This window comes from Paecilomyces variotii, assembly GCF_004022145.1.
Source record: "Paecilomyces variotii strain CBS 101075 chromosome Unknown C8Q69scaffold_10, whole genome shotgun sequence".
In the NCBI taxonomy this organism is placed as follows: domain Eukaryota; kingdom Fungi; phylum Ascomycota; class Eurotiomycetes; order Eurotiales; family Thermoascaceae; genus Paecilomyces; species Paecilomyces variotii.
In genome coordinates, this window is record NW_021167149.1 from 86,755 (window position 1) to 109,255 (window position 22,501).

Sequence of the window (22,501 nt, forward strand, 5' to 3'; positions counted from 1 at the left end):
TTGTCTTTGTCTCCTGGTTTGTGCTTTCTGAACTGCTGACGGGGCCCGTCTGTGTTTGTCGCAGCAACCACAGCTTCGCCTCCTGTGTCCGTCTTCACATCAACCCTTTTTTTCTCACTCTAGCGTGCTGTCGAGGAGTCAAGCCACAGCTTGCAGTGGGTAAGCAAGTTCTCCGACCCTGGAAATCCCTCCCCTTCTGCGGTTCTTGTCTGTCCCTGAAGGCCAGCACTTCTATATTTGGATTTCTCGGTCTTCACTGCACACTGCAAGCGCGCCAGACTGCTACCGAGTCTGCACGTCGTTGCTCACTTGCTTGCTTGTTCATCCATGCTTGCAGTTGTGCATGAGGACATTCTCTCTCTAGCAGTTTGGTCGAATTCTGTGCTGTTGCGTGCTTCGTCCCAGGTTTGAGACATAGTTTACCACTGTCTATCCTCGAGCGAGCGAGCCCGTAACCTCTGCACCCCGCTCATCGATCACACTGCATCTACGCTGCACTACGTGTTTCTCATTTTCATTCCTGCTTTAATCTGGTCTCTGGCAGCAGAAGCGTCTTGTCACTCTGTGTTACTATTCTGCAGGACCGTGGCATTGACTCTAGATCTCGGACAGACCTCCGCTTCGATTCGTCTTCGGCACTCGCTCATGCGTTATTGATCCCCACCTGCGAGTATCGCTGCCGTCCTTCTCTTGCGGAGATCTTTTTATCAACAGAAGAACCAGACGGATTTGGGAACCTAGTCGCTTGCTAGACACGGTCGCCGTCGGTTGCTCGAGCTTCCTGTCCAGTGTCCCCTTGTAACGGGGCGTTCTCGAATATCTAGAAATCGAACTCGATGCCTATCAAGATTCCGAAAGGATTCGCTCGCCGGAAGTCGTCCGGTAATGCCCTGGAGGAAGTGGAAACCCCCCGGGAGCCCTCTTTTCGGGTGTTTGAACGGCCCTCTGCTGGGGGAGTCGACGGGGTCAACGCAAAGAGAGCCAGTGAATCGAATCTATTAAATCCGGCTTCTGATGACTCTGATAATATCTTCGCGGACCTCGAGAAACGCCAAGGGAAAGATCGGTAGGGCTTCTGGAAAGCCCTCATGGTTTGTCTGTATGCTGACTGAAACCAGTGGTAGTGGTGCGACCAACAACTCCGACTCCACAGCTCCCTACGATAGCTCCTCCTCTGCTCGATACAGCTCATCCTCTACACTGCCGTCGACGGACGCACCTATCCACAAGGAACAGGGGAACGGGCACTCGAGGCCCTTCCATGACATTCCTCTACCTCCAGTGATTGGGTCGCAGTTCTCTTTTCGTGCAGCCGGACGAACGTTCTCCTTCGGCAGCAAGGCTCCTAGGGTATCAACGCCCCCATCACGAGGCTCTGCGGTTGCATCTGGCGCACGTGATCGGGCCATGACCGCCAGCACCGCCAGTACAGCCACGCCCCCTCGACTGCTGGACTCCGATTTGAAGCTGGAGAAAGTGGAAGATGATGACTTTGGAAACATGTTCCAGGACTTCGGGAAGTCCGAGCAGGCGTCTTCGAATGTGCAAAATGCGGTATGACTCTCGATGCCGTGCTTACTATTGCGATGCTAATTGACGTTGTAGGACGTGACAGATCACCCCCCGCCAATGCCAGCCAAGGGATCTCGATCCTCTCAGCTACCTCCCATCGAGGTCGACAGATCGAAAGAAGTGGAGCCGTCTCCGTACTCGTGGGAGAGCCGTAACTCTCAGGACGGCCTGCTAGGACAAGAAGATAACATGTTCGCCAGCAGAAGCTTGACCCAATCCAATACCATGCCGCTCACCGGAGGACGGCGATCTTTGACTCCATCCAGCTCCATGCCACTACCCACAACTTCTCATCGAGCTTTGGACAAGCCTAGTCGCGACTCGACACTACGAAGGAGCACTGCTTATACCGGCAGACGTGGCTCGACTCCCGCAGACGAGCTGGATGTGAGACTGGTGATGGAGGCGGTCTCGTTGAACTCCCGGAGTCAGACTCCAGCAGTGCTGGAAGAGGACAACGACGAAACGTCATCTCTGTTCGACAGCAGAGACGCCGATTTCACGAGCACTTGGCATCACGGGAAATCTAGCCAGGCTGTCGATGGTCCTAACGAGTCCTCTATAGCCGATCATGCACGGTTGGCGTCACAATACGAGGATAAGGAGTCCACCACCCCCCAAGCGACACCTAAAGTTATGACGCCGGCCCAGTTCGAGCGGTACCGACAGCAGCGAGAGCTCACAAGGACGAAGAGTGATGCCTCCATGAGTGACGCATCCGATGCTAGCAATGATTATGACGACGAAGATGAAGCAGAGAAGAACATGGAGGCTGCAAGACAAAGGCGCAAGCAAGAAGCTCACCTTTCCATCTATCGCCAGCAGATGATGAAGGTGACCGGGGAGCAAGCTCCTGGTCCCTCTCTCCGTCCGAATATGGACCGATTGAGCAGCAGTACTCCTAACCTCATGAACCGCATGTCCTCGTTGGGACTTCCTGCCGACAAATCAGGCAGTGGCAAGACTAGCGAGGCTGACGACGACGATGACATTCCTCTGGGAATTTTAGCGGCACACGGATTTCCTAACAAGAACCGCCCTCCGACACGCCTGGGCACGTCGAGTTCGATTCCTAATCTTCGAGCCTCATTCGTTGGTCAACCTGCATCACCTGGCTCCGTAGCTGGGGATGGCTCTGGCAATAGAGGAAGCTTGCCTCCCTTTGCACGGAACCTACCACGAGACCCTTATTTTGGTGCTAGTATAGTCACCCCTGCGAATAGGGAACCGCTTGAAATTCGAGGAGGAGCATCTGTTTATGGCGGACCCTCCCCAGCATTACCACCCGGGGGCCTTGTGGGAGTCATTGCAACCGAAGAGAGGGCGAGAGCGATGAGGCGAGGCAGTCCGAACACGCAGGCATTTGCACCATCTCTTGGAACGTCACCCGGAGGGTTACCGAGACCTCATACAATGATGCATATGGGACCAACTTTGGCTCCTCCTCAGCAGGGAATCTCCCCCGCAGAACAGGCGCAACTCCAGATGTCTCAGCAGATGACCCAAATGATGCAGATGCAGATGAATTGGATGCAGTCCATGATGCAAATGCAAGCTATGCAGAGTGGAGTGCAACCGCCGATGAACAATGCTAACCTTGCTCCTCCCATGCCACCTGTTAATATGCGCCCGATGTCTATGCCCGCAGCGGCGGCTCTAAACAACCCTCCTTCTCGACTGGCAGATCAGCGCACACTCAGCATGCTAGATCCAAGCATGTCTGCTCGCTGGAATAACAGCACATTTTTGTCCCCCAACGGCGTTAACGGCCTGAATGTGCCTCAAGGGCAAGGTTATGCTCCATCCATCGCCCCTTCGGAGCGTAGCAACGTCGGATTAGCCCCGCGATATCGACCAGTATCCACGATTCAGCCTGACCAGAAACCGGCGAATCGCGCGTCCACTTTTACATCCTCAACCTTGAAGCCCTGGAACGATGAGAACCAGAGGCCCGGATTTTCGCCCCGTTCAAAGTCGGCCAAGCCCACCTCCATGGCAACTGTTACTGTCCGGCCGATCAGTAGTACAGACAGGACGTCCACTCCTAGCAGAAACGCCGCGTCTGATGACGATGATGAGGAAGGCTGGGCGGAAATGATGAAGCAGCGCGAAAAGAAGAAGAGCGGTTGGAAGCTGAAGAGAGGAACAACCGGTAACTTGGGGGAACTCTTGCACGCGGTGCACTAATTACAGACACTGATATTTCTGCGATTTCGGCGGATGTACGAATTTTGTGGCAACAATTCTCTTGATACGATTTCAATTCTCCGCTTTTCAGCCCCGAATGCTTTCCGAGGCATTTCACAGCACGATAACCGATAACGCCTTCCTTTCGCCTGTTCATTCATCTGGCATTCAGTAGCCAATGAGATTGCATGGCGTCTTGTTTCTTTTGAGTTTCAAAAAAGAACATCGAACGCAGCATTGAGAACTTTAGACTTCTTTTTCTCTCTTAATCTTAACTTTAATCAAAGTCCGACACTGGCGAACGAAGACGGCGTACGGATTGACATGGTGGCATTCTGGAAACAGGGTCTTTCTTTTTCATCTTTGAACATGCAGCTTGGCGGTTGTTTCTTGTAACTAGTACGCCCATACGAAATAATATCTACATGGTAATCATACATTCGACATTTCTCTTTTTATTAGAATGGCCTTCAAAACTATTATCATAGTGAAATAATATCGGATTGCCGACTTCCAACTTAATTGTCGTACTGTTCGGCAGCTAGATTCTTAGTCGTCCGCTCAGCTTCAAGTCGCGTATTCCTAACAATCTCCCCAGCCGGTAGGATATCCTTCAGAAGCCCGACCCCCGTACCGGCGTAGGTCGTCATCCTCCCATCCGGACCCCATCCCGCATCTCCCTTCTTGACCTCTTCCTCGTATAATCTCCTATTCTCCTCATCGGGCGTGCCTTTCTCTACCGCATCTACGTAGGTCCGATTAATGACTCCCCGTCCATTATACCGTTCAGGCCAAGACGTAAAACCTCTAACTTTGTCGTAAATCTTGGTACGGACCGTGCTGATACCCCCATCTGAAGCGCGGAGGAGTTCCATCTGATATCCATGTGAGATGTTGGCTTCCTTCGACGCAAGGAAACGAGTGCCCATGACGACTCCCGAAGCACCTAGGGCGAGCGACGCGGCTAAGCCGCGTCCATCTGTGATTCCACCGGCCGCGATCAAAGGAATATGGCCCTGATTGCGTTCCCGGAGTGTATCCTTGACTTCTGGCAGGAGGGCCATGACCGAGGAGGAGCGGGCGAGGCCATGTCCGCCAGCGTCGGAGCCCTGAATGACCAGGACGTCGGGCTGGAAGGACTCTGCCACTGAAACAGCCTCAGATACGCTGCCGACTTGTACCCATATTTTGGTCCTGTTGTTAGTGGCAGAGCGGATTGCTTCAGCCCATGGGATGAGATCACCAGGTAGTGACGCCGGAGCGAAGAACCATACGGCGCAAGGTGTGTATCGTTTAATGGCGGCAACTGCTGTCGCTAAGTCTGCGCCCCAGTTGATGAAGCCGACACCGATGGGGAGGACATCTTTCTTGTCTCTCTGGTCAATTGGGGGATCTATTTTCGCGAGCAATTCCGCAGAGTGCTTTAGATTCGCTTCCAGATCTGAGAGGTCGAACCCCGCAGCTAGGAACCCCAGGCCGCCTGCTCGAGAGACTGCGACAGCTAATGGTGCTGTTGCGATGCGAAGCATCGGAGCGCAGGCGATCAGTGGTGTTTTGACCCATGGGTAGGCTGAGCGTAGTGCCGATAGTGAAGCCATTGTGAGTTATGAGTTTCGCGGGGGTCTCTTAATAAGTGTTCTCTATAGAAAACGTATACATAGACACATGTTCCCTCAGGGGCGAAAGAGAGGATGAGAGTTGATCAGATCAAGACACTTTGCAAATCTCTTGGAGGGGTTCCAACTTGATTCTACCTAGGCTGAGTCACGGGTAAACACGGACAACGAGGTCGACCGGTGGAGCTTCAAGTTGACGTGCTGTGTTACCTTTTTCCGAGGAGCAAGAATAATACAGGCAGCGTTGCAACCCACAATGATGGCATGCTAGTGTCAGTGGATATCCAATAGTGATTCTCCAGTTAGACAATGGAAATGAAGATTTCCATCACCCAGGTTAGATATTCAGGGTTATTATTATTATCTCCTCGTCGAGAGTTCAAGTGTTCAAGATGATGACTGTTGTGCACCGCCTCAACCCCGGATCAAGAGGAAAGTTCGCTGTGGCTGAGAAGGTCACGTGGTGATTGTGATAGCGTCGGGAACAATCGTGCACTTATTTCCAGACTACAACTGTCGCCTGGATGAAAGAATGGTCCCGAGGCATCACAGTCAGTGACAGTTAGGGAGATAAATCAATACTGTTCACTGGAGAAACCCTGTATATTGTGTATACTTCCTTATCACCGCCCACTTTATCCTATATCACTTGCATCTCTCAGTTTTGATCTTTTTTCCCGGTGCTCTTTTGCTCTACCAACGCCACCTTGAGGAGTCATCTGTTATTTGAGAATCTTCGCTATATACGACTTGTTATATCCCTTCTTCTTTTTGGTTATTTAAGGACTGAAAGATAGCGTCTTTTGGTTATCAGGGGGGTCATAGTCTCGTCCCGGCCCTGAGCAGCAGGCCCCTGGATTTGGAGGAGCTCCGACTCTGAAGAAGAAGCAGACAGAATGAACGCCCCAGACAGGTAAGGAATCTAGTCTGGATTTTGTGCTAAGGCATTTTCATGTTATAACATCTTGATGAAGTCCGGAGCTCTTTCCCTTCTAATACTTTGTCGGTGTTCTGCCCTGGTTGGCTTGCACAGGATGGACTGTCCGCCTTTGGGGGAAATCACCTGTCTGGCAGGCGGGCGTTGCATGTCATGATATTGAGTCGTCGTTCTGCGTGATGGTGTTTGCAGATGTCAACTCTAACCTGCTCTCCGTTTCCCCCATCCTCTTCCAATCTTGTTTTGTACCCAGCTTCTTCCAAGCACAGTTCTTCCTATCCCCAAAGGAATAAGCACCTCTGCATCATTCACCATGTCGCCCAAGACCCCACCCAGTGGCTCTGGTCAGCAGTATATCATGCCTACTGACCAGGCTTATGCCCGCTACAAATGGCGCGTCCCTCCAACCTACCCTCCTGGCTCGAGCATCAAAGAAGTGGGCCGCGATGAGCAGCAGAGGTGGGCTCTCCATCTGGAGGGGTCTCCTGCCCTCTACATTTCTTCAGAGAGTGGATTTCTGGTTCTTGCGTTGATTGCCATCTATCATCAATCTGTTTTCTACAACACCAAAGGTCCCAGAAAGACTGACGATGATGAAATCATAGGTTCGAGTCGTTCGTTCTGGGGAACGGTGAGAAGAAGGTCGAGGTTGAAACAGATACTCGTAAGGGTTCACTGTGGTCATCTAGCTAAACCCGAGGGCTGATGGTAACTCTTCTAGGTATTCCTTCGTCTGCCATCTTCACCTTTAACAAGGAAGATCATACTCTGGGTAACCTTATTCGCTCCCGTCTCCTCCAGAGTTCTCACGTCCTCTTTGCCGGTTACAAGGTCAGTAGATCCCGCACATTAATTCTCATGCTTGGCCCTCGCATGCTAGTGAAGTGGGCTGCTTGGCTAACTCGCACATCATAGGTGCCGCATCCCTTGGTCCCTAAGTTTGAGCTCCGCGTCCAGACTGATGGCGAGATCACCCCGAAGGAGGCGGTAATCACCGCCTGCCATGAGCTGGTCAAGGACCTCGGTATCTTCTCGCGTGAATTCACCAAGGAATACGAGCTGCGCAAGATGGTGGGTACCAGTCAGGGACAGAACGGCGCCCCGGATGGCATCTGAGTTTCTGGGAGCTTTGTTAATCACCAAGTACTCATAACGATACGGGGTTCTTGCTTCTTGCATGTATTTCTCACGGGGTGATTTGATCCGGCGTCTTCGCTTGTCTTCATTCAGCTTTAATCCTTGCGGTGGCCTCGTTGGATCTAAGCCTTGTCATCACCTCTTCTGGCGCTCTCGTGGCGTTTCTGGCTGAGGAAACCGATCCGGAGACAGAGGACGAGTCAAGCCACTCTGGGAGCTGCTTGTTTTTTACACATTAGGCCAGACTACTCACCACCCCTACGTTCTATGGGGTTGATAATATGGGAGATCCAGGCCATGTATGGTTGCTACAAGCAGATAGAGTACAGCTAGATACCTTTGCAGATAAGACATGCTTCTTGATAATTATAATTATCGCATGGTTAAATTCCGCGAACAAGTGTGGTGCCTCATTGCCCCCCCGTTATTATATGTAGCTTAGGATTCTGGTCAACTCCAGTCCAGACAAACGACATCCCTACAAACATTGTAGAGTATTTTCAGAAAGACTGCAAGTTCCCATAGTCTCCCAAAAGCATCTCATCAATACTATCAACCGTTAATATAATATAATAAATAATAAATAACCCATGGATTCCGCCGGCCGAACGAGCACGGACTCGGGAGCCCAAACCGGCTAGCGTGACACTCCCAGCTCGTTCCTGGACCTCCGCGTCGTCACCATCTGCCACCTTCTGCTTAACCTGCTTTCGCTCCACGGGTGATTCTGCTCACTGTTGTCTCTCCTTCATTGTTATATGTCGTTCTCCATGCAACTGCTCGTTCTGTGATGTACTCTTCATCCAACTCCTTCCTGGGCGGCGCAAGTGGCGCTCGCCCAGGATCCTCGCCGTTCGGTCAGCAGCAACAGCCGATGTACTCTCAGTTCCCTCAGGGGCAGCAGCCGCAACAGCAGCAGACGCCATTCGCACCACAACCCACGGGCTTTGCTGGTGGACAACTCCAGCCTCAACCGACTGGATTCCCTGGAGGACAGTTGCAACCACAATTTACCGGTTTCCCAGGGGCTGCGTCCCAGCAGAACTTCCAACCAGCTCCGCTACAGCCCCAGTTCACAGCCTTCCCGCAACGACCTCAGACGCAGCCGTCGTTGCAGCCGCCCAATGTACAGATACAGGCTCCGCAGCAGTTTCCTGCTGCCACGGGCGCGCCAGCTCCCCTGGCCCCCCAGAAGACCTCGGCCCAGATGGCGCAGTCGTTTCAAGATCTGAACCAGTCTTCCGTTACACAGTCAGCTCCGAAGAAGACCGGTTCCAGGATTCCCAATATCAGACTTTCGTTTATCACGGTGCAGGATCAGGCCAAGTTCGAGCAGCTCTTCAAGTCAGCTGCGGGTGATAGCCAGACACTGGACGGTTAGTCGTTGGAAACCTTGGAGGTCCAAGACGGACATGGATTGCTGATGGATGGTTTACAGGAGAGAAAGCTAAGGATCTTTTATTGCGATCGAAGCTTCCAGGCAGCGACCTATCCAAGATATGGTAAGTGTAGCCAGCTTGAATGGGCAAATATCTTTCTACAGTACAGTTGACGTGGGCTGACTGCCTTCAGGACGCTTTCGGATACCACCAAGTCGGGACAGCTGTTCTTTCCCGAATTCGCCCTGGCGATGTATCTCTGCAACATCAGACTAACAAATAGGGATCTCCCTTCTGAACTTCCGGAGCGTATAAAGAATGAAGTGTCAAGTATGGTGGACATAATCTCTTTTGGCGTCCCAGACGATCAGCCCGTGTCGCAGAGGACGAATGTGCCCAATTTCGATGCGCCATTGATGCAGAATAGCCTGGCCCCTCCGGCACCCCAGCAGCCGCAACCGCAGCAGCCATCGAATAGCCAGCTTTTAAACCAACTCACAGCGCAGCCGACGGGATTCTATAACCAGAACACCGGATTCCAGCCGCAACCGACGGGGATGCCAAATCAAAACTTAGGCCCGCAGCCGACGGGCTTTCCAGGACAGAACCAGCAGCATCTTCAGCCGCAGCCGACTGGTTTTATGAATCCCCAGCCCGCTGGTTATACTGGACCTCGTCCCCCGATGCCACCGATGCCTACCGGCTTTGGATCGAACCTGTCCCCGGCCCAAACAGGATTAACTGCACAGCCCACTGGACTTGTCGCGCAACCCACTGGACTTCCCGGACAGTGGGGTTTTGTTAATGCTCCCGCCACGGGTCTACCCAACATAGAAGCCCTTAAACAGCAACTGATGCCCCAGCCTGGCCGTGAAGGAGGATTTACCACCGCAGGACTCTCTGGAAACGCGACCATCCCGTGGGCAGTCACCAAGGAGGAAAAGAACATCTACGACCAGCTATTCAGAGCCTGGGATGGCCTCAAGAAGGGCTACATTGGCGGTGACACGGCCATTGAGATCATGGGCCAGAGTGGACTCGACCGTCAGGACTTGGAGCGGATCTGGACCTTGGCCGATCCGCACAATAGAGGAAGGCTCAATATGGATGAATTTGCAGTGGCTATGCATCTGATCTATAGAAGATTGAACGGTTATCCTGTGCCTAACCGTCTCCCACCGGAGCTGATTCCTCCCTCCACAAGGAACTTGAATGACTCTATCGGAACGGTAAAGTCTCTCCTCTCCCAGGACGCTGAGAGCCGTAAATCTTCCGGTGCTTTCCTGCAGCCGCAAAGGACGGGTGTCAGCTATCTGAAAGATCATTCTTTCCGCGGCGGTAATACAACTTCAGGGTATGGTCGTAAGGATGCGACCATGTTCAAGAATAATGACGAAGCCGGAGGCTACAGGTCCAGTGCCCGTCGCCGCGCTGGAAATGGCAGGCCCCAGTCTCCCGCGCAACAGCCAGCAAAAGGCAATGACGAATTGTCTGTCGAGCAGCTCAAGAAGAAGATCCGTGAAACCAAGGTTATGCTGGATGCCGTGGATTTCCAGGACCAGAACCAGGCCGAAGAAGAGGAAGCTCTGGACCGACGAGACCGGAAGGAAGCAGAGAGCCTTATGGACAGAATTCGACGTGTGCAGGATGACATCGATACCGATCCAAACGCCGCTCTCCACAGCCTTGATTCCGGCGCCGAACGCCGGGCCCTGCGCCGCCAGCTCCAAACCTACCAGGATCAAGTTCCTGAGCTAGCATCTAACGTCCGCAGGGTTGAACGGGCTATCGCAGATGCTAGGCTTGAGCTCTTCCGATTGAAAGATGCAAAGGCCCATCCGAACAGCGCTGCGAACATCGTCGGCACCGGCCCCGGTGGTGCTGTTACCGAGGCTGACCGTATCAAAGCCCGCGCTCGAGCGAGAATGCAGGCTCGCGCTGCTGAACTTGCCGGACGCCCTCCGCCAAGCACTGACGACGATCCCACAGCAGCAGCCCGCCGCTTGGAAGAAGAGAATGCTAACATCAAGGCGGAGAGAGAGCGGAATGATAATATGACTCGGGACGTCGAGGAGAGTGTGAAGGAGTTCGCTAGGAGTCTTGAAGACAGCCTTCGTGATGAGGGTGAGAGCTCTGTCCATGAGCACGAGAAACGTAGATGGGAGGATGCCCTGGGCGTCGAGGATACAATCAGGGATTTCATCTATGATCTGCAGCGGAGCAGCAGAACTGCCCGCGTTCGCAAGGAAGAGTATGCTCGAATTTACCTATATAGCAGAATACCATTGGCTAACAGTGACGCAGTCGGCAGAGGCCGCCTTCCAGGGAACAGCCTCCGGCCAGATTCGATGGCCACGCAGAGCTTCAATATCGGCCGTCTCCCGCCCCGTCAGCTTCTTCCACGGGATCACTCACCGGAAATACGCATGAGGACCGTGTGGCAGCAGCAAAGGCACGTGCTCAACAGCGCATTGCTGAGCGCATGGCTGCTGCCGGCCTTAAGCCTCACACGGATGCTGGGGAGACCTTGCTTCAACGTCAAGAACGCGAGAAGAGGGAGCGTGAAGAGAGACTTAGGAAGGCGGAAGAAGAAGATGCACAGCGAGAGAAAGAGAGACAGCGCCGTCTGGCTGATGAGCGTTCTCCAGCTCCCTCGGCAGCGAAGCCAGTAGGCAAGAAGCCGCCTCCGGCTCCCCCATCACGCAAGGGCAGGACGGACAGTACAGGGCATGCCGATGCCCAGGCTGCCAGAGCGGCCCAGGCAGAGCAGGAGGGCAAGGAACGAGCCATCAAGGAAGAACAACAAGCTCAGGAAGCCGAGAGGAAACAGCTTGAGTATGTTACGGGTTTCCATTCTGAGGGTAAATGTAATAATGCTGACTTTGGTTTAGGGAGGAAGCCAGACGCCAGGAAGAGGAGATTGAGAGGGAGAAACAGGCCCAGGAGGCTCGTCTGCGTGCCCTCGAAGAACAAGTCAAGCAGGGCAAGATCAAGAAGCAGGAAGAGAAGCGTCGGAAAGAAGCAGCTGAGCGGGAGGCCAAGGAGAGAGAAGCTAAACTGCAGGCCCAGCGGGCAGAGCTCGAGGCTGCAAGGGAGAGAGAACGCCAATTGCAGCGTGAACTGGAAGGTCTCGGGGATGAGAGCTCCTCTGACGATGAGGGTCCGATCAACATGACTCCCCAAGACAGCACGCCGACGCAGAGCCAGGTGTTGCCGACAACTACAGCAGCCTCACCGCCGCCTCCCCCTCCGCCGCCACCTGCTCCAGCTCCAGCTGTACCGCAGGAACCGGAACATGTCGAGCAGCCTGCCGCTCCCATTGTTGGATCGCCTTCCAGCAGCCGGGCCGATGCATCGGAGTCTAAGAACCCCTTTTTCCGGAAAACTAGCCAAAGCGCGGATGTGCCGACCATATCTGTACCTCAGATGGCCGTCAGCTCACCTCCAGTTGAGGTGCAGTCTACCAACCCGTTCCACCGTCTTGCGCAGCAGGAGGCATCAAAGTCGACATACACTGTCCCTGGACCTATTGAGCGCAAGTCCCGTGCTCGTCCAGAGGATGACGACGACTGGTCCGTAGCTGAATCAGATAATGATTCTTCTGATGAGGACGACCATCCTGGTGGTGGCAGCGCAAAACAGCTTGCCAGTATCTTGTTCGGTACCATGGGACCGCCTCGACCTCTGAGCGCCATGGACGACAAGTCTCCTTCGAAGTCCGCTACCCCCGTCCAGGATAGCCCGGCGTCCCCTGCGCCTCCTCCACCACCACCACCCCCTCCTCCAGCTGCTCCGGAGACAAATGGTACTTTTGAGGCACCGTCCGCGCCTCCGCCTCCTCCTCCTCCCCCGCCAGGTGCGGCGCCTACTGGTGCTCCACCTCCACCCCCTCCGCCCCCAGGACCTCCCGGTCCTCCTCCGCCGCCTCCCTCTGCAGCTCCGGCTCCTCCACCGCCGCCCGCTGCAGGCCCGCCCGGTGGTGGAGCTATGCCGGACCGCAGTGCCTTGCTGGCATCTATCCAAGCCGGTAAGGGCCTGAGGAAAGTTGAGACGAAGGACCGCAGCACCAGTTCAGTGGCAGGTCGAGTGTTGGATTAGAGGGACATCAGCACATGGGGAGATATAGGGGGTTTTCTGTTCCATGTTTCTTCATTACGGAGTGGTCTGTTTTGATATAACTCGTCTCTCCGTGGGCGAGATTCTACTATCTGTTTATTATTACATTTAACTTGCTGTCACAACTTGTAAACCGTTGTAAATTGAGCGACCAATATAGGGTCTTAAGAGAGAGAGAGAGAGAGAGAGAGAGAGAGAGAGAGAGAGAGAGAGATAAATTATCTCCGGTATCCTAATTATTCTTCCCAATTTATAGATTATCTTGTACACAGGCGTTAGAAATAGTATTGGCGGACTGGTGAACTACAATATACCTACCACCTTGAACTGGGTTTTATACAATACATACCAACGAGGAAAAACATTAGCAAAAGGCTCAGCTGAGCCGACCCTAGAGTATTAATTACCAAAAGACAGTGATCTATCTATTCTGATCCCCTAAAAAGCCCAAATGACATCTAATCAATCGATAAAAAAAACCCCAATTCAGCGACGGTGCCAAGTTCCGTGGTAATAGAGATTGTGAGCGCAGAAAATGGTGAAAAGAACGTCGATAGGAAAACGAGCGAGGTGGTATACTCGATAGTCAGTTCTTACCAGAGGTAGTCGATAAGGAGTGCCTTTCTGATGATGTTTTTGGTTTTTCCCCAGGAAATGCGTCTTTTGTACCACGGTATCACTGTTGATTGCATGTCAGATCAGAACAACAAACGTAGCAGTAAGTAATCATATACAACTTTTTTTCTTTTTCCTAGAAGAAAAAGAAAGAAAGAAAGAAAGACAAACATACCCGGTCTCAAAATCTCTCTAATCCCCACAATCGCATCACTAGGGACACGATGCAAAACCAACGCTTCACCCTTATGTTGCCAAATCAACGCACTCAACACATCCCCCTGCTGAACATCAAGAGTATTCCTCAAATCCCAAACACTATAAAACCTCGTCGTATCCGGATCCATCTTCGTCGTATCGATTTTAAACAACCAACACCTTTCCCACTCTTTCTTATACACACTTCTCCATCTCCTTGCCCAGAAATCAGCCGAGTTCTCATCCGCATATAACGCCACGAAGGGACTATAGAACGATTCATCATCGCGCACGTCCGCGAGACATTTATGGACTGCGTCTCGGAAAGGTTCGAATTGGCGAAGATCAGGTTGTGTTTCGGAGCATCGGGGATGCCATGCGTGGACGTCTGCTTCGAGACCCTTTTCGTTGAGACGTGTTCGACTCCCGTGGTATTGGACGCGGTACATGTAGCGAGGCTCGAGGGGGAAGGAGGCGGATAGTTTGTCGCAGGCTGGGTAAGGGGGGTGGATGTGGTCATGGTCGTCGACGGAGGGGTCGTGGGATGGGTTTCCTTTGACGGTGACGAGGGTTCGGCCGATGGGGACGTCGTCGGTGGGGATGGATGATTTGGTAGTTCGTTTGAAGCGGTTGGATATGCTGGAGGTGTTGTTATTGTTGTTGTTTTTGGTAAAGATGGAGGGAGGGGTGGGGAGATTCATTGGTGATAGTTTGATAACGATTGTAGTTGACGATGGTGATATGACATGCTGTATAGATAATGAAGTGTCTTCAATGATCGTGATCTTTGTTGCTTGGTCTTGAGGTCATTATCATGATGATTCTGCATGGTAAGGCTTTTTTTTTATTCTTTGCTGGCTGGTACAGGGAATCTGCAGGTGCAACCAAGGGCTGTGGGAGATGGGTTATTGGGGAAGGAGGTGTCTTTATTCATTGATCTAGAGACTCGACACCTTACGGTGAAGATTCATCTATAAGGTAACAGCACTAGGAAATACAACGGATAATACTTGATAGTTATTATTGAATTGTACATGTACAGGACCATTAAATTCAGTAACCAAGACGCAATGGATATGTGAGTGGTAGAAATCGAATTGAGAAAACTCAAGTCATCCGGAAAATGCGAAAGCTTCATACAACACACTTATGCACGGGATATCAAGAAAGCGGTTCATTAACGCGTATCCAATCATCAAATAATCGACCAATTAGCGGACCCCTTCATGTAAAAATCTCAGCAATGACATTCCCTACAGTGCTGACGCACCAAAGAGCAACCAGACCCCAGCCGATCTTCCGATCCATCTTCCATCTGTTCAGTGGAACGATGACCAATAGCCCGACTAAAGTGACAAGCAATGTGCTGCCACTGATGACAAGCGTTTTGGATATATTCACGTTGTATTCGCTGGTCGTCGTGGACATACCAGACTTCGAGTTCAACGTCATGTACAGTCCACCCAGCCCAATCCCGAGCAAAATGTTGAGCATGGGGCCTCCGAAACAGGCGCTGAGAGCCATGACGGGGTAGCCTAGGCGAGCGACGGTAACATCTGCCACAAGGTCGCCTAGCGAATTTCCAACTGCAAACACTGTAAGGCCTAGGAGCGAATCACTGATGTCGAGAATAACTCCGAAAGTTTTAAGTAGACTAACGACCTCCGTCGCAATCGTAGCGATCCATGAAATGGCAACGAGGAAGCCCAGCAAGGCCAGAAGCGGACGAGTGCTGGCGGACAATTGAGAAACGTTCGCACGTTTCGTGATTATAAGGAGACCAACAAAGCAAACCAGGGAGAGCAGAAGAGAGATCATTGCTGGCAGCAGGAGATTGCGCGCCTTCATCTCGGGATCCATATTGGTCCATGAGATGAGGACAATGAAGAAGGGTGCCGTAAACAACTGTATACAGATAAGCCACGGCTGCCACTCTTTTGATGTAGCGTCACTTCGCTCGAAGTCTGCCGGGTGTGCTGGGAGCTCGGAATCTAGTCGGCGTCTTGATGTTGTTGCGGATGGGTCCTTCGAGTTTCGAAGGGTAGTTCCGTGAAAACTGCTCTCACCTCCCTCGGCGGTAAGAACAGGACTATCTTCCGGCAGCCGGATAAGCGGCGGCCGCATATTATCGTCCGACGATTGGTCTTGGATCACAGGCTCAGGTTTAGATGAGGATCCCGACTGCGGTGGTTCCGCTACAGGAAGCGTCACCGTTAGCAAAAACACGCTCGGAGCTGCGACCAAGCCCAAGAACTTCTCGCCAAGGCTCTTGGTTTTCCAGTCGCAGATTGTTGGAAACAGGGTTGAAAATATCACATGAGGCAAAGGCAACATATGAGAGGGCCACCATCTCAAGAGGCGTGATCCCCCGGGCTGCGTCTCAAGTGGGATGCTCGCCTCTGGAGGCAGCGCTGCAGGAGAGAGAAATATACTGGCTGCTCTCGATGACGTAGAACCCGCATCCGAGAAAGCAGGAAACGGGCTCAATGGACTTTTTGGCATCATCTCTGGGCTCAGAGTTATCTGAGGGATATTCGTGGTCCCTCGCGGAGAGACGGCAGGCGAAGACAATTGTGGCCCTTTATCCGACTGATAATTGAGAGCCCTGAGATCGTCTACCGGCGGTGCCAGATGGTCAGGAGACAGTATCCGTTCCGTTGCCGCTGGGCTTCGGTTACGCAATGGATATCCGGATGGAGATCGCGAGTCTACCAGAACGGATGGCCCCGGTTGAGAGTGATCTGGGACTCTGAGGGCCTCCTCCGGGGCACCCCTGACCAGCTGGTTCGGAGGCCGTGAGAATCTCTCGCCTAGGAAGCTTGTATCAAGCCGTAACGCCGTAGCGTGGTCTGCTGAGACGGCGCGCGCTCGAGATAGCGATTGCCGTGCGGGGGATAGATAACGGCCAGAGTCAGACGGCTCCGTTGGCGGGTTAGATCGGATTGAGAGGTTGTCTTGATGTTGGGAAGACGAGGCATACGGATCATCAGAGTAGCTCCGTAGATTGATGGGCATGTTCCTCGCTCGTCTGAGAGACGATAGAACGGACTGGAACTCTAGGGCGCCAACCAGACTCGGACGGATGGGATTGAACGTATTCTTTCTTCTCGAAGCCCCAGGCCGCGTGATATGCATGTTATCACTGATCTCAGCCAGATACCTGTCGCGGGTTTCGTCGTCTTCGGTATCGTCCTTCCAAGCCGGCGAGGCGGATCTCTCGAGGGCGTCAAATTCATCTCTGGATCCACGAAGAAGACTAGTGTCCTCCTGTGCAACGCGAGGATCATCGTCTTCTGGTCTCTCTTCAATATCCAATTCCTGGTTCTCGGGAATATGGAATTGTGTCCGTGCTGCTAAATCCCGTTCGTACTTCTTCCGCTGCCGACCCAAATACCAGTGCCATGTTACAACCATTACGACGTAGAAGAGGTATAGTGCCACCATTGCGGCGCATTCCCACGCGTGCAGCCGGCCATCCGCCAGGACGATCATTGTGAAACCGATGGCAATGACAAAGTATCCCACATCACGGACGAAGCTTCTGCGGGCAACGCGGAAGGGTCGAACCAGCGCCATCGAGCCTGCAACGACCGAGGTGATGAAGCCTGCCGCTCCCACCAGTTCTCCCACCGCCAGGCTGCCACTATTGGACCGCATGGCTGCGAAAGTGGAAAAGACGTCGGGACTGCCATTGCCAAAGGCCAGGAACGTCACTCCGGTCAGACTCTCGCTCATGCCAAGGATGCTGGCAAGAGTGCTCAGATTGATGCAGAGGAAGTCACTGGCTGCAATTCCAATGGTACTGAAGAGGAGAGATAGCCACAGAACGAGAATAGTGAAGGCGACCGGTTTCGCGTCCGCTAGGTTGCAGTAGTAGAGCTGCAAGTAGGAGAATAGGCCTTCTTCATAATCCGGGCAATTGTTCTTCACGAAGGCACATTTGTCTCTGGCTTTGCGTACGAGGTGACACTATGAGCCAATCCCGTCAGTCTTCTCGCCATCTGCTGAGTCAATAGTCCTATAATGATAATAATAATAATAATAATACCTCTGGTTCATTTCCTCTCCGGAACAACTCCGCTTCAGTTCCCGTGAACGCTCGAGTCCATCCCTTCGAGCCATAATGGCTGATGCCTGCGGTCAATGATGTAGTCGAAGACTTCAGTAGCCAGTTCGCCGCAATGATCACCGTGAAGAAGCAGATGGTGAGGTAGAACGGGCGTACAGAGAAACGTCGCCGCCTAGGCATGATGGCCGGACGATGGTCATCTACGAGCGATCCCAGCATGACGGGAGTCGCATCATGGAGGGTTCAAGGGCGAAAAGAGCCTGCGGCAGCAGGCAATATCGACCAGAGGCGGTGAAGAACATATAATAGAATCAGTTGCCGTGGGCCTTTGGCATCAATCTGGGGAATTTCGCAATCGGACGGAGGGGGAAACGGCGTGTATTTCTTATCATGTCCAGTTCCCAGTTCGGACGGTGACTGATGTCAGCCATGGGTGGAGTGTGGCGGTGCGCAGTGGAGGTAAAGATTAAGAGATAGATAGTTAAGTAACTAGTTATGTATGGTATGCAACTAGGATGAAACAGAAGGCAGCGAATAATAAGAGGGATCAGGAAGGATTAATCCAGTTTGTGTGGTTTATGGTCATATCAATCTCTGTTATGATAGAATACTGGGTAGCCTCGTCATTCTCCATGATGCAGCACACGTAGAGGGACCATAAGACTGTGGTACCTGGTACTTGTGATCCCTGGAAGCCCTCACCATTGCGCAGGTACCGGATACTTGCTCCCGATGCACCGGCTAGATAGATAGCGTGAATACCGGCTGCGCACGTGGTGTGTATCGGCCGCCGTATGTTTTGTTGACAGCCCGCGAGTTGGGCAAGAAGCGACTGTGCCACCGTCGTATCGTCTCGTATCGTATCGCAGCTTCATTCCATCCCTCCATCATTATTATTGCTGAGACGCATTTTGGGGTCTCTGTTTTCACTTGTCCTGCAGTCGCTCAGAGAGATGGTCTGACGCGCTGGTTACCTACCTACCTACAACCACCTGAACTTTTCTGCTGGCCACCATGCCGCGACCGTCGAAGACTCATCACCGCCGCTCCAATGGAGCGGCGACACCGCACAAGAACTCTCCTATAAAGTACGTATAAATGAAGGAATATATGTTTCGGGGGAGTCCGGTGTGATGGAGACGGGGATGGCCGCTGACGAGAAGGCTGACACAGGATCCCCCTCAATGATGATATGGGCGAGAAAGCGGCGCGCATGCAGTCGCGCCAGGCAATGTATGATCGCCAAATGGACCAGATCAAAGCCGCTGTGAAGACACCGATGCCTCCTCGCCGGGCAAACGCCTACGATCGAGCGGGCAGTGACAGTCCAAACACCCCGCGGGCTTCCATGCCGCGGGGTCGCGAGAGCGATGTTAACGGTCGCATGGAGCGCGCGATGACTCCCATGAAGAGAGTACCGATTCTAGCCAATTTTGAGGAATGGATGAAGATGGCGACGGATAACAAGATTAACGCGAACAACTCGTGGAATTTCGCCCTGATCGACTACTTCCACGACATGTCACTGTTGAGAGAAGGAGACGGAGTCAACTTTCAAAAGGCCAGTTGCACCCTGGATGGCTGTGTGAAGATCTACACGAGCAGAGTCGACAGTGTTGCGACAGAGACTGGAAAGTTGCTCAGTGGCTTAGCAGACAGCCGTGACCGTAAAGCGCAGGAGGCGGAAGCGGGAGGAGAAGATGGAGAAGATGACGAAGAAGAGGACGAGGACGGAGTGCGGAGGAGGGGCAGAAAGAAGGTACAGAAACCACCTCCATATGCAGTTGATGCGTGAAAGCAATATACTGACACGGAGGCAGACTCAACGGACACATGAAGCGACCCTGGCACCATCGTTCGCTTCTTTGCAGCTGAAGAAGTTCGAGCTCGAGTTCGCCGTAGACCCATTGTTCAAAAAGGCCTCCGCTGATTTTGATGAGGGAGGCGCAAAGGGTCTGCTGTTGAACCACCTCTCCATCGATGGACAGGGACGAATCGTCTTCGATAGTAGTGACGATGCCTTAGACGCCACCGCCGAGGCAGAAGCAAAGAACCGTGGAGAGACCGAAGAACGAGAGACCGAGGAGCCGGATTCCGCTGCCCCAGCTGAGAGTCAAGAGAAGGATCAAGAGAAGGAAGAGGCTGACGAGGGAAGCGTGCAAATCGACTTAGCCCCCTTGGCTAGCAGATTCTTCCCGGATCTGGGCCGTCTAGACGAACAGGACATATGTCCTTCCCTCAAGAACTTAGATCTTGGAGATCCCAGTGGATCCCTGGATATTCCTTTTTTGAAAGCACCAGAGGACTGGCGAAATGATAAAGACGACGACGAGGATACCAGGATGCGCGATGCCTCGGGTATCATGTTGGACGATGACAACGCAGTTGGTTTTGACGACGACGATGCCACATTTACTGGATTCGATCTTGGTGGAGAAGCCGGCTTCGGTGAAGGTGGTGAGGCATGGGCCAGAGATGCTGCACTGGAACCCATGCTCAAGGTACAGCGTGTTGACCGAGATGACGACGACCCCGACGGTGACGGCGAATTCAACAATGAAGATGCGTATGCCATCTCACTATCTCACCAAACGGCCAGTAAGGAGCACGAGAACATCCTGAGCTACTTCGACAACGCTCTGCAGAAGAACTGGGCCGGTCCAGAGCACTGGAAGATCCGAAGAATTAAAGAGACAACCGCTTCCAGTGCGACAAACGCGGGCCCCAGACAGCGGAAAGAGAAGGAACCTTTTGAGATTGATTTTGGAGCACCCTTGGATCCCACGATTGCGGAATTGATCTACACCCAGGCCAGCTCAAATTCTACCATCTCCCTGCCCAAGACCCAGTGGAAGACCAAAGGCCGTAATCTCCTCCCAGATGATAAACACTTCAACTCACGCCAGCTACTGCGCCTCTTCCTAAAGCCCAAGGCCCAAATGGGATCCAAGAAGTTCGGCCGGCAGGCAAACGGCAATCGACAACAGGCACAGGCAGCTCCCAATGGCGAGATGGATGAAGCGTTTTGGGCCAACCACAAGACGGAGGACGACAGCGCGCGAGCGGACGAGGGTGCTGCAGGTGCCTACGACGCCGACTTCTTCGCTGATGATGATGGGCTCGCTTTCCCCAATGGTCTACCTATTGGGGATGATGACGATGATAATTTCGCAGATGCGAGAGAGATGTTCTCGCCACCCTTGGACTCTGAAGCACGCCCGACGACGTCTGCCGGTGGTGGGCCTTCCGGACTCAGTGCGCTCTTGAACCTGGTGGGCGCAACACCCGCATCATCGCTACAACCCAACGCTGGCGGCTTTGGTTCCCAACTGGTGACCCAGGGTGGAAGGAGACTGCGCCCGGAGTACGTGGCATACGCACGAGTAGCCAAGAAGGTCGATGTCCGGAGACTGAAGGAGGAACTGTGGAAGGGCATGGGCGACTCGTTGATCGAGTCGATGGATTTCAACTCAGCCTCTGGTGTGACTGCACCTCCTCCTCGTCCTGCTGAGGACACCATCATGGAAGACGCACCGCCTACTCCCACGCCGATCAACCACCTTAAGAGAAGCGCTCCGGCCGACGAGGAGACGCCACCGGAGAAGAAGGGACAGCTCCGCTTCACTTCCATTATGAACAACCTGAAAACCGTCTACCCGGAGCAGGCCCTGCGGGATATCAGCACATCCTATGGTTTCATCTGTCTGCTCCACCTGGCCAACGAGAAAGGTCTTGTTCTCCAAGGCGGTGACCCTTGGAATGACGAAGACGGAGCGTTAGAGGAGATCTACATTGCGAAGGATTCAGGAGCTGTGATAGAAGGCGAAGCAGCCATATAAGAAGGGGAGGAAAAATTCCGGTTGGTGAAATGCATTAATGGTCTCCTGTTTTGCAAATGAACTTGGATGATGAAGTAGCGGGATTGTGGCCAAGGGTGCTGCTTCTGGGCGTTTTCTTGGAGTTTTATTCTATTGTAATATGCACACCTTTCGTGATGAGTGAGAAGAATCCAGGAAAAGAATTATTCTGAATGTTCCCCGCTGAAACTTGTCTTGGGATAGTAGTAATAAATATTTACCTGGTATTAAGTTATTTTTTACGCAAAGAGCAACTAGGGAACCTAACTAGGTGTGTTGGTGCTTTTTTGGTTTGATTAATTGCTGTTCACATGAAATTGTGATGGAAATTACTTATCTACGTTCGAATTGTGAATCAGGTAGTTAATACTGTGTAGTTACCAAGTTCCCTGTGGTGCATCTAATATTGTATCGGCAAAGGTAGTTAAAAACAACCTGAGGACTAGCGACTATCCCAAATAGACCGCTGTCAATATATGGTCTTGGTTTCTTGAGTTCTGTGGATATGGATTCCCAGATAGTACTTAGAATTTGGTAATAATGATAATGATAATAATAATAAATAGATGGATATCATATTTAAGTAGACTCGGCTCGGATCCAATCTAGAAAGAAGATCAGGGCCAGCTGAGTCAATAGAGAGAATGGAAGGAAAGGAAACATAAACGCGCTATATATGACCGATGTATATAGAGAGAGAAGCATGGATGGATGGCCAGATCGATCTCTGGAAAAAGAAATTTCATCCGAAATACCAACGCCAATAGCCCAGCGGTTTAAATTAGCCGAATTTGATAACAATCTTCGTCGAGCCTGTT

At 52.5% G+C, this 22,501-nt stretch overlaps 7 protein-coding genes across 7 annotated transcripts; 4 read left to right on the plus strand and 3 right to left on the minus strand.

Annotated features, from left to right (window-relative positions):
• Positions 1-836: 836 nt before the first annotated feature.
• Positions 837-3,759, plus strand: C8Q69DRAFT_509077 (hypothetical protein; the record flags this gene model as incomplete). Its single annotated transcript, XM_028633054.1, has 3 exons — positions 837-1,066; positions 1,119-1,554; positions 1,606-3,759. The coding sequence occupies 3 exons, from the start codon at positions 837-839 to the stop codon at positions 3,757-3,759; spliced, it is 2,820 nt and encodes a 939-aa protein (XP_028482763.1).
• A 438-nt stretch (positions 3,760-4,197) lies between these two features.
• On the minus strand, positions 4,198-5,763 carry C8Q69DRAFT_475178 (putative oxidoreductase). Its single transcript, XM_028631174.1, has one exon. The coding sequence runs from the start codon at positions 5,355-5,357 to the stop codon at positions 4,278-4,280; it is 1,080 nt and encodes a 359-aa protein (XP_028482764.1). The 5' UTR covers positions 5,358-5,763; the 3' UTR covers positions 4,198-4,277.
• An 862-nt stretch (positions 5,764-6,625) lies between these two features.
• Positions 6,626-7,846, plus strand: C8Q69DRAFT_529716 (putative DNA-directed RNA polymerase II subunit RPB11a; the record flags this gene model as incomplete). Its single annotated transcript, XM_028633701.1, has 4 exons — positions 6,626-6,840; positions 6,918-6,976; positions 7,034-7,143; positions 7,228-7,846. 4 exons carry the CDS (start codon positions 6,626-6,628, stop codon positions 7,426-7,428), a joined length of 585 nt encoding a protein of 194 aa, XP_028482765.1. The 3' UTR covers positions 7,429-7,846.
• Positions 7,847-8,152: 306 nt separating this feature from the next.
• C8Q69DRAFT_475185 (actin cytoskeleton-regulatory complex protein pan1) lies at positions 8,153-13,135 on the plus strand. The gene is made up of 5 exons (XM_028631175.1): positions 8,153-8,825; positions 8,888-8,951; positions 9,022-11,079; positions 11,133-11,663; positions 11,720-13,135. The coding sequence occupies exons 1-5, from the start codon at positions 8,240-8,242 to the stop codon at positions 12,924-12,926; spliced, it is 4,446 nt and encodes a 1,481-aa protein (XP_028482766.1). The 5' UTR covers positions 8,153-8,239; the 3' UTR covers positions 12,927-13,135.
• Positions 13,136-13,380: 245 nt separating this feature from the next.
• C8Q69DRAFT_60195 (hypothetical protein) lies at positions 13,381-14,705 on the minus strand. The gene is made up of 2 exons (XM_028633822.1): positions 13,735-14,705; positions 13,381-13,623 (listed from the first exon to the last, which is right to left on the minus strand). The coding sequence occupies exons 1-2, from the start codon at positions 14,456-14,458 to the stop codon at positions 13,538-13,540; spliced, it is 810 nt and encodes a 269-aa protein (XP_028482767.1). The 5' UTR covers positions 14,459-14,705; the 3' UTR covers positions 13,381-13,537.
• A 36-nt stretch (positions 14,706-14,741) lies between these two features.
• Positions 14,742-18,423, minus strand: C8Q69DRAFT_475188 (sodium/calcium exchanger protein). Its single transcript, XM_028631176.1, has 2 exons — positions 17,806-18,423; positions 14,742-17,726 (listed from the first exon to the last, which is right to left on the minus strand). Exons 1-2 carry the CDS (start codon positions 18,043-18,045, stop codon positions 14,982-14,984), a joined length of 2,985 nt encoding a protein of 994 aa, XP_028482768.1. The 5' UTR covers positions 18,046-18,423; the 3' UTR covers positions 14,742-14,981.
• Positions 18,424-18,672: 249 nt separating this feature from the next.
• C8Q69DRAFT_475190 (condensin complex component cnd2) lies at positions 18,673-21,965 on the plus strand. Its single transcript, XM_028631177.1, has 3 exons — positions 18,673-18,914; positions 19,000-19,585; positions 19,647-21,965. The coding sequence occupies exons 1-3, from the start codon at positions 18,841-18,843 to the stop codon at positions 21,663-21,665; spliced, it is 2,679 nt and encodes an 892-aa protein (XP_028482769.1). The 5' UTR covers positions 18,673-18,840; the 3' UTR covers positions 21,666-21,965.
• The last annotated feature ends 536 nt before the right edge of the window (positions 21,966-22,501 follow it).

Coding starts and splice junctions, on each gene's coding strand:
- C8Q69DRAFT_475178 (XM_028631174.1), bottom strand. CDS start 5,357: ATGGCTTCACTATCGGCACTACGCTCAGCCTACCCATGGGTCAAAACA.
- C8Q69DRAFT_475185 (XM_028631175.1), top strand. CDS start 8,240: ATGTACTCTTCATCCAACTCCTTCCTGGGCGGCGCAAGTGGCGCTCGC. Junction 8,826..8,887: donor TGATAGCCAGACACTGGACG/GTTAGTCGTTGG, acceptor GATGGTTTACAG/GAGAGAAAGCTAAGGATCTT. Junction 11,080..11,132: donor GCCCGCGTTCGCAAGGAAGA/GTATGCTCGAAT, acceptor ACAGTGACGCAG/TCGGCAGAGGCCGCCTTCCA.
- C8Q69DRAFT_60195 (XM_028633822.1), bottom strand. CDS start 14,458: ATGAATCTCCCCACCCCTCCCTCCATCTTTACCAAAAACAACAACAAT. Junction 13,624..13,734: donor TAGAGAGATTTTGAGACCGG/GTATGTTTGTCT, acceptor TGCAATCAACAG/TGATACCGTGGTACAAAAGA.
- C8Q69DRAFT_475188 (XM_028631176.1), bottom strand. CDS start 18,045: ATGCTGGGATCGCTCGTAGATGACCATCGTCCGGCCATCATGCCTAGG. Junction 17,727..17,805: donor GGAGAGGAAATGAACCAGAG/GTATTATTATTA, acceptor ATTGGCTCATAG/TGTCACCTCGTACGCAAAGC.
- C8Q69DRAFT_475190 (XM_028631177.1), top strand. CDS start 18,841: ATGCCGCGACCGTCGAAGACTCATCACCGCCGCTCCAATGGAGCGGCG. Junction 18,915..18,999: donor CACAAGAACTCTCCTATAAA/GTACGTATAAAT, acceptor AGGCTGACACAG/GATCCCCCTCAATGATGATA. Junction 19,586..19,646: donor GGAGGAGGGGCAGAAAGAAG/GTACAGAAACCA, acceptor ACACGGAGGCAG/ACTCAACGGACACATGAAGC.